Source organism: Mytilus trossulus, chromosome 6 (genome assembly GCF_036588685.1).
Source record: "Mytilus trossulus isolate FHL-02 chromosome 6, PNRI_Mtr1.1.1.hap1, whole genome shotgun sequence".
NCBI classification, from domain to species: Eukaryota; Metazoa; Mollusca; class Bivalvia; order Mytilida; family Mytilidae; genus Mytilus; species Mytilus trossulus.
This window is the reverse complement of record NC_086378.1, coordinates 51,609,894-51,623,623: the sequence shown is the minus strand read 5'-3', so window position 1 is coordinate 51,623,623 and position 13,730 is coordinate 51,609,894. Positions and strand designations below refer to the sequence as shown.

The 13,730-nt window shown below is 32.5% G+C and overlaps 1 protein-coding gene across 1 annotated transcript in view; it reads right to left on the bottom strand.

Moving 5' to 3' along the window:
* The window catches only part of LOC134722788 (uncharacterized), a 93,970-nt gene extending 81,588 nt beyond the window's left edge, over positions 1 to 12,382 (bottom strand). The window contains exons 1-8 of the mRNA XM_063586416.1: positions 12,293 to 12,382; positions 7,468 to 8,031; positions 7,027 to 7,062; positions 5,841 to 6,404; positions 5,647 to 5,673; positions 4,845 to 4,961; positions 3,895 to 4,020; positions 3,354 to 3,380 (exon numbers count right to left, since the gene is read on the bottom strand). Of these exons, the coding sequence (XP_063442486.1) occupies positions 3,354 to 3,380; positions 3,895 to 4,020; positions 4,845 to 4,961; positions 5,647 to 5,673; positions 5,841 to 6,404; positions 7,027 to 7,062; positions 7,468 to 8,031; positions 12,293 to 12,365 (1,534 nt within the window). The 5' untranslated portion in view covers positions 12,366 to 12,382. The remainder of the gene's footprint in view (positions 1 to 3,353; positions 3,381 to 3,894; positions 4,021 to 4,844; positions 4,962 to 5,646; positions 5,674 to 5,840; positions 6,405 to 7,026; positions 7,063 to 7,467; positions 8,032 to 12,292) is intronic.
* Between the last annotated feature and the right edge of the window lie 1,348 nt (positions 12,383 to 13,730).

Below are 13,730 nucleotides of genomic sequence, written 5' to 3'. Positions count from 1 at the left end.
AAAATCATTTCTGTAGCGCATTATCGAGCACTGGTCGTTATCGAGCACTGCATGGTCAGGGGAGTCTAAGTGATTCCATAAGTGTACCGAAATAAGGTGGATTAAAAGGTATAACATCCTTCTTCTATCTTTAATCTTACAGATTTAATACCTAAAGTTAAATATCTAAGTTCTCTCGCGAAATTTTATTTTATAAGATCAAGTTGTCATCATCATCAACTGCTGATCAAGTGCATTTGCAAAAGAATCAAAGATTTAAAACTCCTTGAAAACATTATTGAACTGTATATTTAGATATACAATTTCTAGAAAACAGTTAGTACTAATAGATAAGTTATTAGTCCCAGAAAACACCTACGAAACTTTTGTCAATGCAAATGTTTGGGTAAATGGAGGCTTCGATCTGTGAAAGGGGAAAGAAACCAAGACAAAAACTATTTATCCTTATCGCCTCGTTTTCGTTTATATACTAAGGGCATACGATACAGTTTTGATCCTGTATTTACAAGTTCGTGGAAATTTGCATATAGGCTATTTTTTACATGATTAAATCAAATATGTTTTAAAAAATATACCTTCATGTGCTACTTTTTGAGTAAAATGAGGTCGAAATTTTGTATATTTGCTCAAAATTCAGATTTGTGGCCGTAATTTCTTTTTCGGAAGAAAGACATAACTTTTTTGTTATAAAAGATAAACACAAATTGTTTTTTGTTAAATAATCGGTAATTTCTGTATTTTATAAATATTCTAAAAAAATATGCAATTTTTTATTCAGAAATAACTCATATTTATCAAATGTTCATGAATTGAGGAAAAAACGTCATTTTTTACTGCATGTTTATCAAAATTTTAAAAAATCCTCTATTTACAGTTTTATAAAATTTTGGGTCACATAATCTCCCTGCAAAATCAAACAAAATGCCGTTTTGAAAAATAGGGGTCCATGAACTCGTTTACAAATTAGATCAGTTTGAATGATGAAAATGATCAAAATCAGTCGAAAATGCATCTTTGCCCGATATGTCACAGTTTGACGTCGCGAAAATAACAAATTACGTTAGCAGAGAATCTAAGGTCCATATTTTCTATCAAGTTAGCAAAATTAGATGCAGGAATTCAGATATTTAATGTGAATTTTCATTTAAAAGAACCAATTTATAAGAATATAAATTCGAAATATTAATATGTTTACAAGTGTAGATTATTTTTTGTTGTTTTTGAATATTTTCAAATTGGCAATTTAAGGGGAGATAACTTTAAAACAGTGCATTTTCTGAAGGACTCTTCATGAAATTTTCCTATTTTGTCTTTTAGCCGGAAAAAACGTACGGTGACCCTATCTTTTCTTTTGATATTCTCAAAGCATTGTCTGAAAGCAATCTTTTCCTAATTTATTTTACAATTCTATCATTTTGTTTAGTTTCTATTCACAAAATGTTGTTTTTTCCTGTAAACTCTATACAAAATTTGTCATTTTGTCACAACCTGTAGCTTGAGAAAATGCGCGGTGACCTATCATTTTTATAATATTTTTGAACATGTATCAATAGATACTACATTTTGACAAAGTCTGAACAAATTCTATCATTTTTATTTTTAGACTCCCATACCACCTTAAATTAATGACCATGATAATTTCTTTGATTTTGAATATGCAAACATTATTTGGGATCACGTATTTGTGATAATTTTTCCAACTTTAGTGACTAATCATTTTTTTATCTGGAAGAGGTCAAAATACAAGGGGATTAAGTTGTTTTTTTCTGTATGTGGAAAAGGAGGGTTCAAATTTTTCAAAATAATTCAAAGTGGGGGGATCCGAATGTTTTTTACACATGGAAATAAGTATTCTACATACTTCAAGAGACAAAATGCCAAGAAGAATGATTACAACAGTCAAATCGAAGTATAATTTTAACACCATACATGTAATGTATATATATAATTAGGTAAGACATCACAAGACTTTGGTGATGTAGGCTAGGAAGCTGCATAGGTGTTTCATAATCCGGATAATTCAGTCATTATCCATGTATTTCACTTTGATCACTAAATTAACAAGCATTACTTCCAAGTTTTGTTTTAATCAGCTTAATAGTTTGAGAGAAATCAAGTCACGTTGTAAATTAAAACGAAATCTACAGGGGTTTGTGCAAAATTTTGTCCCAAAAAAAACCAAATCACGACGCATCATGAAAGAATATAGTGTAGAGCAATAAATTCTCCAATTAATGATTAAATATTTACCTAATCTAACAATTGAATACACAAGATGATGATTCTGAGATGATGAATACAACTAATGTATCTTTTTGATTTCATAACAAGATCCCGTTGGGCCCATTTATACCTCTAACTCTATCAAAATGTGTACTTTGTAGGCTAATAAATCAATATTTTGAGGTAACTATCACACATTTATGAATGAAATGTGACAATTAATGAGTAATTGAACTGTTCAAGCTAAAAGCATGAACTATTCATATAAAAGTATAGCGACTCATGATCAATTTAGGTTTACGTAATGCCTTACGTAAACTATAATAGATTAATTCCTCTTAGGAAATATTGTGTTATTACTGTTTCAAAAAGTTATTTTTTAGAATTACTTAGGATCAAGTTTGCTTTAATAGCACACATTAGGAAATTATAATAGAAAAAAAGTCAGTAAAATCTACTCAAAGCACTGGGTTGCTCTAGCCGCTAATTATATTCACGAAAGAAGCCTCATGGAAGAGCCATATATCAAGACAATCTTCCCTCAAATATGTTTTGGACTCAATCCACTGAGAATATTTCATTTCCATTATTTTCGTAAAATAACATAAGTGTGTTTGCATGTCTAAATTTTGGCATGTTAATCAGTTTAATAGAGGGGGTCAAATGTTTTCAATGTTTTTACTGGGGGATCAAATAAAAATAGTGAAATATTATGGGGGGATCAATAAATTTTGTATGTTTGATTTCGAAATGACAACCCCTCCCTCCCAGGTAAATAATGATAAGTCCCTTACTGGGGCAGTAGAGAGTCAGTGGAGTAACAGCATGATATAAGAACAAACTGTAAACACAGTGTTAGATACAGTACTTTTAACAAATTGTAAGTGGAGGCACTGATTGACCTATGGGGCTGATTCCAGTCATGCTTCGGTGATTCGGTGATATATAATCAATTAAATCTTTTCCCGTGACAAAAGGAACCGGGCGCCCTAGATACTTGTTCTTTATATATTCTGAAAAGGCGAGTTGCTTATCACGAAGAGTTTTCAAAGCCTTCAGATGAATCAAGTGAAAACAAAGGTGAAACTTTTACAAACTTTAGTGATAAAAGAAATATTTGTTATACTTACAGAATCCTCCGGTCATTGCTGAAGCATCTGGAAGAAAACAAAAAACAAAAATTAAGAACAGAACAGACTTTCATCATTGCTTAAACAACCAATGTGTTTCCTGTTCGGAGAATCGTCATCTCGTGACATCCTATGCAATAACTTAAGCATAACTCAATACCGGAAAGATCATGTGGATTTCATCAGATGAGTTATTATATCAAATTGGGAATAGCAGTACAAACTATAGATGATTCAAATAACGAAATTGCCAGTGTGAACAAAATATCCACTGCAAGCTTGCTTCAATTTTTTGAAATAAAAGTTCACTTTCAAGAGCATATATACATATATATATATTTATATCTGACTCCTCTCATGTAAGTCTGAAGTTTTTTTGCATTTTATTTTTAATATAATTATATAATTCTGAATCTGCAATATAACCATACACAAATATGTTTATAAATCCGCAATACTATAATTTAAAAGTTGGTGGTTTGTTTTTTGGGTTGTTTTTTTTTTTTGGGGGGGGGGGGGGAATTAATATATATGCACTTACTACAAAATCCACAGGATTGTTTGCAGTTGTCTTGTGCCCATTGTTTGTATTGCGTACATGCGCTTTTCCCATAGCTGGCGCAATTTCCTACAGCGTCTGTACAGGTTTCCGTTACAGAGTATTGGACTGAAGATAGAGAAACATATACATTATCGGTATTAAATAGCAAACATTAATTTCTAATATTTCATAGTAAACATATCATCTGTTTTTAAAAGTATTCATTAAGTCTCCAGTTAACCATGATATTTCAGGTGCAATAATGTTCTGTCATTTAGGAATGCAAACGTTTTCAGCATCTTTAATATACAATAGTTACATGCATGTAAAGAATAAAACTGCCAAAGTAGTTCTTGTAACCGTAATTTGTCATATACAATTGTATATAAAGAATGATTTATGGATACGGTAGTCATCAAAAAGATTATTAACACGACCTCTCGGGTAAAAAGCATTTAATTTGATTTTAATTTCGTAGTTTAAAAAATATCAATTTTATTTATTATTTGTTCTAAATTAAAATATGCATTATTCAGTAAAAGTTTACGAGACAAAAGACAAGCAATCTGTCTCATATGAGGGATAATATGTCTTTTATTGTATTTAATAAACAAGCGAACTTATATGTTAAAAATTTTCTTTGATTTGTAATTCAAAATTATATCCAACAAACCCTGTAGAGAATTGATTAAAAATAAATTGTTATGAATGTCAATAATTCAAGACGTTAATAATACTTAAACATAGTTGTTAATGTTTGTGTTATTTTGGACTTTTGTGGATAGTTGTCTCATTGGCAATCATACCTCATCTTCTTTTTTATATAGTGACAAAAAATAAAAGACCATTTTTCAAAAAATGAAAAAATCTTACAATCTAGCCGAAATTTGTATACACGAAAAGCGCTGAATCTTTATAACTCGTATATGCTTATAACAGTAATTACTTACATTTACAAGTTTGACAATATGCCTGACAATTTTCTGCTGCCCATACTTTGTACTGACTGCACACGTTTGATCCATACTCGTGGCAGTTGTTTACTTTGTCTCGACAGTCAGTTTGGTCTGGATGAGACATTTAGATTAATGTTAATTCAAATAAATGTTATTGTCATTAAACATAAACAGTGATTGTGGAAATGCAAGTTTTACCAGAGACATATAAATACATATATGTCTCTGGTTTTACCAAGTCAGGAAAATGGCCATTGTTTATATTATAGTTTGTTTCTGTGCGTGTTACATTTTAATGTTGTGTTTCTGTTGTGTCGTAGTCAATTTCTCCTCTTATATTTGACGCGTTCTCGTCAGTTTTAGTTTGTAATCCGGATTAAGTTTTTTTCTCGACACCTATGCCGTTTTATTTAAAAAAAATAAAATAATGGAATATTGCACACTATTTGTTTTGTGTATTTGGAATAATGCTCGTTCTTTTCTTTTTCTTTGTCGGAGATTGGTATTGGAGTTCAGGCTTTTTTGGCGATGGTGTTGACTCTTTGATTTGTGGATCTATCGTCATTTGGATTGTTAAAACTTAAACCCCAATAACAAAAGCAAGGGGATTTATAAATATGACCAAAATGAAACCCAAAAGATAACACAAACAAATCAGTCTAAAGTTAACTTTAACTGAGATGAAGTACATCGCTTTTAACAAAAACACGTCAGAGCTACTCTAAGTTTGGTTTTAAATAAAATACTAAGACCCAAAATTAATACTATAGCATATAATTATTCTAATTCTACTTACTTGTTGCAAAGTTAATATTTGTTCGAACTGAAAAAGACAAAAATCATAGTGTTTTGAGTAATTCCAAACTTTATAAATTCTATCTTCTTGCATTCCTTTTTTTTTATTCAAAATGTTGTTTAGGATATGTTATTAAAACATACAAATTTAAAAACTGTTATCAGAGAAGAATTTAAAAAAAATTTCAATCTTACCACCACATGTCATTGTCATGAGCTGATTAGAAATTGCTTCTAACTGGTCATAGTTGCTGACTGTGATCACGTGACTTGCTGATGGTTGATTCGCAACCCCGTTAAGTTCCTGCATGTTGACAAGTCCACCGACACCGACTCCAATTAAGCCGATATTTGCAGCTCTTGCTTTGTCAGCTTCAGCAATGGCCGCGGCTGTTTCTGAAGTTCCACCATCAGTTACCATAATGGCGATTCTTGGAACGTTTGATCTAGCACCTGCTGCTGGAGAGAACATCGTTGTTTTAGCAAACTCAATAGCATCACCGGTGTTGGTTCCACCTCCCATTATCTGCATTCCGTGGATTGCTGTTAAAACATCGTATCTGTTGTTGTACATTCGCAGAGGGAACTCAGCAGAAGGACGGCTGCCATATTGCTCAATACCTACATGAACACCCTCCTTGCTGACATTTAATTTTGTAACGAAGTTTTTAATAAAGTTTTCTGTTTTCTCTAGATTGAGTGCACCAACTGTATTTGATGAATCTACCATAAAGACGAGGTCAGCTTTTTGTAAACAACCTGAAAAATATAACGTGAAATGTTAGCTTGTAGAGATTCACTAACAGTTAAATCAGAGTGTGTTGCCAGTTAAAGAAGAGTATGTTGCAAGTTAAAGAAGAGTATGTTGCCAGTTAAAGGATTTCAGTTTGCATATGTGTTGGGAGAAAAATAAATTTATGGTACATATAGACACAGTAAGGGTCATCAAATGTGCATGTCTATAACAAAGGTATATTTGAAAAGGTTAGTAGAGGCATGGAGGCAACATTAATTCATAAGGCATGCGGACCCAAAGTGGGATTGAATTAGTGTTTTGCAAGCCAATAATATATCAAGGAGCTATGTTTTATAGCTTTAACCTTACTTTTAAAACAATTGAGCCAAAATTGCTGCTTAACGAAATTATAAATTCAATATTCCGCTTCAATTAATGTTCGAGACAAACTATGTTTTGCCTACATTGTAGCATATGCCATTTGATTATTATACAATATGTTTTCACTTCGAGGATTGAATGTACGTGTACCCGAAACGTTTCTCCAAGTTTATTATTGAAGTACAGTGTAAATTAGTAAATTAAAAAAAACAGCATATCGAGACGCCTTTTATTATAGTTGACACTTAGCTTATTGATACTAACCTGTTGATGTTGGCAGCATACTACGATCTGGTACCTCTGAAAGATATAATATCACTTATCATTTCGATTTTGTTGCAGTCTTACGGGATTTGTACGTTTACACATATATAGTCACCCAAATAAGTAAAAAAACATCAAAACTGAAAGGAATGAAAGACGTGAAATATGCGAACTGATTTTTCATACACATTAGAAGCAGCAAGGATTTGTATAGTCTAACTATACAAATCCTTAGAGGCAGCAAGAGATAATCTGATTTTATTATTCAAATATATACTAGTAATTAGAAGTAATACAATAAAATAATATATATATAGATAGTGAACAACAGTACCGATAACTAGACCAGTCCAGACTTGAAAACTTGAAGATATAAATTCTTATTCATGTTTAAATTATTGTGTTTTCCATTTATTTACGACCATTATATTGCCAACTTACCGTTGCATACTTTAGTTGCCAGAAGCTCTGACAAGCTGTTTAGGGAATCGAAGTTATCGGCCGTGAGGAAATAACGGGAGTCTGGGTTGCTGGAGACTGATTTCAATTCATCTCTATCGAATCCTCCTCCAACACCAACAGTATAGACGATAACACCGTTATCTTTGGCGGTTTGAGCTCTTAACTTTGTTATATCCTTGGTTACTGACGGTCCATCAGTGACGAGAACCATGATATGTGGTACTCCGCTTCTGGAGCCGTGTTGTGGAGTATATGTTGTTTGCGTGACGTATTTAATAGCATCCCCAGTATCTGTGTTTCCTGGTAGATACTTGATGCCAGAAATGGCATTCATAACGTCTGCTTTGGTGCCATAATTGTTCAAGAAGAACTGATTATGCACACCTGAACTAAACGTCACAGTACTAACGCGCACTTTGTCTCCACCTACTTCTAAATTGTTCACTGTATTCTTAACAAAGTTTAATTGTTTTGCAAAGTTTGTTTGTCCGACTGTATCTGAGGAATCTAAAACGAATGTTACGTCTGCTTTTGTTGAACATCCTGTAAAAAGAAAGTAAGTACAGATAATACAATGAGTAAGAGTTAAAATGGTTTGCCAAGCCAACCCCTAACCTCCACCTCTGCAACATAATAATATAGGCAGTATTTGCCACCTAACGTTTCACAGACTCTATCAAACCGATGTATAAAATTGAGAATGGAAATGGGGAATGTGTCAAAGAGACAACAACCCGATCATAGAAAAAACAACAGCAGTTGTGTGTAAATATACATTCTTTATGTATGAAAAAAAGTTATTTTTTTATGATCTAAGATTGGCAGCACTAAACTTACAACGCAGAGGAAAATGAATTACTTTCTATTATCTATAATGCCTCTTGCTAAGTGTTTGTAAACCAAAAGATTTGGAAAGTCACTTTATCGCCATATTTACTCATATACGCTTTATATCAAGTGGATTTTGATTTTGATCGTGTATTTATGGTGATCTTTGTCATTTTGATTTTTATGTTACCTTTTTAACATCAGACTCGAACTTCTTTTAAAATGAGTTTTACTAGGTACTGTTGTGTATTTTATTTCAACATTGGCTTTAAGTATAGGCAGAGGGCTGAGTTATCACAAAACATGTTTTACCCGACTGCATGTTTGCACCTGTCCGAAGTTCGTCCTTCCTTTGTTAGTCTTTATTTCATTTTTTAAATTTGCGTTCATTTATATGATTGGTCCATTTTGCTGAACTATAGTATACGTTATTGTTTATTGGGCAGCTGCAGAGTGCCTCCGGGTGCAAGATTTTTTCGCTGCGCTGAAACCCGGTTGGTTGCTTCGTGTTGTCTTGCGACTCTTTGTTCGGGGTTTTGTCTATTTGACACATTCCCTGTTTCCATTTTCAATTCTATTTTAGCAAATACACAACGTAATAATCAGAGGATTAATATGTCGATACATATGCACAGTGTCAAAGTTCATATCCATCGCGAAAAGGGTCCATTGATTTATAATTAGGTAGGTCTGGTGTGCCAAAAAAAGTAATAAAATACAGAAAAATAGTCTTACAAACTATAGAATGGATTATAATGATCATGGGGTGTTAAGATATAACTTACAACTTACAACTCTCGTTAGCGCCATGTGTCGATATAAAGGATAGAGAAAATCAACTTAAATATAGAAACTTTGATGACATAATACAGAAAGGGAAAGACCCCTAACCACGACCCTCTAATACGCTGTACGCGTTTAGTTTTACTATTATTTATTTACCACAGAACAGTATTTACATCAAATAAAGGAAATTGGATAAGTATAAAACCATTGTGGAAAACAAACAGTGTTTGAGATGTGATTATTGTTAAGGTTTAGTTTAAACAGTTTTTTATTCAAATACATTGGATTGAATTAGGCAACAGACATACATTTGTAGCATATGTATTGTGAAGGTTTAGTGCAACAAGAGACAAAAATATCCTATACAATCATGTACATAATGATTATACATATATTGTTTCTTTCAAAAAGCAAAATTTTTAGTGAGGAAATAATAGAAAAAAATAGATAAAAAAGTCGGGGGGTGTATAATATCATGAAAATTAAAAAAATAAATAATTGAAAGACAAGGAGATGCGATATCTTCGTCAATAGATAACAACCCATCTACACAAAATGTAACATTGATGTTTTCGTAATCTCGTGTGTTGTTGAGCGTTCTTATTCACTTACTAAGTGGAAGACCGTTTGATTTTTCTTGTGAGGGGAGGGGGGGCAGGAGGATTTTGAAAATGAATAACTTGGCCTGGTTATAACTGAAAATAAATGATTTTCACAAGACAGGATGAAAATGAATATTCTGCAACACGTAATTCCGGTATGAAATGAAGAAAAAAAATTTGCATGCAAAGCAACAGATGAAAAATAAAAACCTATTTAAAAAAAATCAAATGGTCTTCCCCTAGTGCATCAGACTTTCGGACTTGCAGATCATATTGTCATTATTACTGAATAGTTTATTTTTCTAATGGTATGCTATCGTATATTCTCTTTGCAGCAAAATTATAAAGTCGTTTAAAATTAATGAAATATTCAAAAAGTAACACAGCTTTATCTTTTGGCCATCTGTATGTACAAAAGTAAAAATTTATGATAAATTTTTTTAATTACTTAAATATATCTTAAAATATTTACTTCATTGTAAAGTGAGTTAAGAGGAGATGAATAATTTATAATTCATGAAGTCTTATCATTTGACAAGAACAGCTCGAGTCACGTATGGTTACTGATAATCTCATCTCTTTCGTGCCTATGTTAGGTAAGACTGAATCGGTCAGCTGTTACCTTGTCTTGTAAACACGTTCGGAATAGTAACCAGTATTGTGACAATAAGTGTAATAAAAGATATTTAACTTGTATTCAAATATAGACAAATATTCCACTGTTAACCGAACAACTCGTGCGCTATTACGCGTTTTCGTGATTTAATGTGTTGTTCTGTCTGTCACTCGTTGAATGTCTTCGGTTAGGTTTTTTTATATAATTATTTGTATAACATTTGGATTGGATCCTTGAATTTTAAATAATTATAAATGATGAAAAGTTCATTTAGCAAGTTTACATTATTTATGTATGTGCCTGTCCAAAGTCAGGAGCCAGTAATTCAGTGGTTGTCGTTTGTTTATGTGTAACATATTTGTTGTTCGTTCATTTTTTTTTTACATAAATAAGGCCGTTAGTTTTCTCGTTTGAATTGTTTTACATTGTCTTATCGGGGCCTTTTACAGCTGACTATGCGGTATGGGCTTTGCTCATTGTTGAAGGCCGTACGGTGACCTATAGTTGTTAATGTCTGTGTCATTTGGGTCTTTTGTAGATAGTTGTCTCATTGGCAATCATACCACATCTTCTTTTTAGCTCACCTGGCCCGAAGGGCCAAATGAGCTTTTCTCACCACTTGGCGTCCGTCGTCCGTCGTCGTCGTCGTCGTTAGTTTTTTACATTTTAAACTTCTTTTAGGGAACCACTGAATGGAATAAAACCAATCATAGCATGAATTTTCCTTATGAGGTGTTGACCAAATGTTGTTTCTTGCAGCTGATCCATCATCCATTCTGGCCGCCAGAGGTGGACTTAGATTAACATAGGACCCTATGGGAAATATATACAAATGTCTTCTTTTAGAGAACCACTTAATGGAATGAAAACAAACCATGCATGTTCCTCATGAGGTGCTGACCAAGTGTTGTTACTTTGTAGCCGATCCATCATCCAAGATGACCGCCAGCAGGGGGACTTAGTTTAACATAGGACCCTATGGGAAATGCATTCAAATGACTTCTTTTAGAGAACCACTGAATGGAATAAAACAAAACATAGCATGAATGTTCCTTATGAGGTGCTGACCAAGTGTTATTACTCTGTAGCCGATCCATCATCCAAGATGGCCGCCAGTAGGGGACTTATGAATGAAATCAAACATAGCCTGAATGTTCCTTTCCTTATGAGGTTGTGTTGTTACTTTTAGCCAAATTTTATATTTTTATATATGATTTCAAAAACCCAAGTAGAATCAGGTGATCGATATAGGCTCTTAAGAGCCTCTAGTTTTATATTGTACACTTTATAAGTCTTCTAAACAACATTTACCGTGTTCCTTTAAAAACAAAACAAAGATGAAAACTATAAATACAAAATTGTACGACACTAGCAGAGATACATTACATGAAAGATTTAAAAAAAAATATGTCATGTATACATAATATAGTTTCTTTTTGTCTGTCTCTTATCCTTTAGAATCAATTTCAAAATCGAATAAAATACAAGTCATGAAAAAACATATAGGCCTATGTTCCGTAGTCTGATGAAACATTAAGAAAATCAGTCTCACTTTTCTTAGTGAAAGAATGCATTTATTCTTTTTAGAATTGATAACATAAGTTGAATTATATTTAAAAAAAACAATAGTTTAAAGAAAAGGTATCGTTGTTGTATGTACATTTTTTTGTCTGTTTGTGTTTTTTTTAGAAATTGCGTCGTCATTCTATTTTCTACTTTTAAGTTTTAATCCCTCGGGTACATTTCGCCTCTCTTTTGTATGAATATAAGTGTTTTCAATATGAATAGCGTAGTTTAATTGAAAATTGTTTCTTGGGGATTTTAAAGTCTTTGAGGCATGGAAGTATTCTCTTAAATAGAGAACCAAGATTTGATGTAAGACGAATTGAAAAAAAAATATAAGTGAACTGGAAAAAATCAAAGAAAAAAAGGAAAAAAGCGGGAAAACTCTAAAACAAACAAAAGCACTGACCTGCTGCATTCGAAAGTGTCACCGTCTGATAGACGGCGACGGCGCAAAGAATCAGAGCCTTAGCGCTGTACATCCTTTGCTATACGAAAAACGAAATACTGATATCACGGAATATTCCAGTGACTTATATACTCTTGCTTACGTAAATATTCCCATTGGACAGTAGTTCTAAATCCGGAGTTGAAGTATAGGCGATAAGAACAGGAAGGTCAGAAAGTTTAATGAAGGAACACCTACGGTAGTATATAATTGTTGACAATTGTATAAATAGGAGTGACCATCCCAAGATATCTGTTGAATTATAAACCCGGAAACACATGCATAGCTACAAATGTATATTAGGCATTTGATAAGTTTGGTTATATTGTTTAGTTTAAACAATGTTATTTTATTCAAATAAATTAAATTGGAATGGGCAACAGGCATAGCCTATATAAGCCCTCTCCACAATATTGTCTTATCTAACGGAATAATTCTGACTTTGGCAAAAAGTAAACTTTAATATAACAAGTAAACATGTAGAGAGTCTTCTCATTGGCAATCATACCACATGCTCTTTTTTTTTTATATATAATTTGTCAAATTACTGCTGCTTTAAATACTGGTTGACCAAGAGCAATACACGATATGTTATGTACGGTTGAAGCAATACACCTACTTTATCTATATTGTTTTTTTAATTTATTTCAATTATATATCTTCCTAATTTTTGGCGTTTTCAAGTTCTATTACAGATGTTAAAGAAATTTCAATAACATTTCGGTATCTTAAAATTCTGAAGAATAAATAAATTACTAATATTAACCTCAGTAGCCAATCAATTAGAGTAATGTGAAGTCAATTATGGTGATGAATTCTTTTTTATGCCTCACCTAAGAACATTCATTATGTTTTTTTCCCCGGTCCGTTCGTCCGTCTATCATGCTTCATGTTAAAGCTTTTAGCCAAGATATTAATTTTATGAAGTTGAAGTCCAGTCAACTTGAAACTTTGTTCAACTTTTCCCTGTGATATGATCTTTGTAATTTTAATGCGAAATTAGTGTGTTTTCCATTTGTCTCACGATCGACCGAACAAAGAAAAAGATAGTGCGAGTGGGGCATCCGTTACTATGGACAAATTCTTGTTTCTTATATGAAGCCAGCCTAATGCTTTAAGTTAGTCTTTAAACAATGGTATCTATGGAATTCACGAGTAATTAAGAACAAAAGACGTCCAAGCAGAGCAGATATATGTCTTTGTCTTTTGATTGAGTTAAGCCATTTCAATTGATATTTTATATTGTGTCTTTTTTATGTTGTGAGGTTACACTATTGTTTCAGATAAGGGCGAAGGTTTGTACCTATTAAAACGTTTAAAGCTGCTGCATTTGTTTGCGCCTGTCTGACTTAAGTCAGGAATCTTATGTTCAGTAGTTTCTCGTTTCTGGTTCTTTATA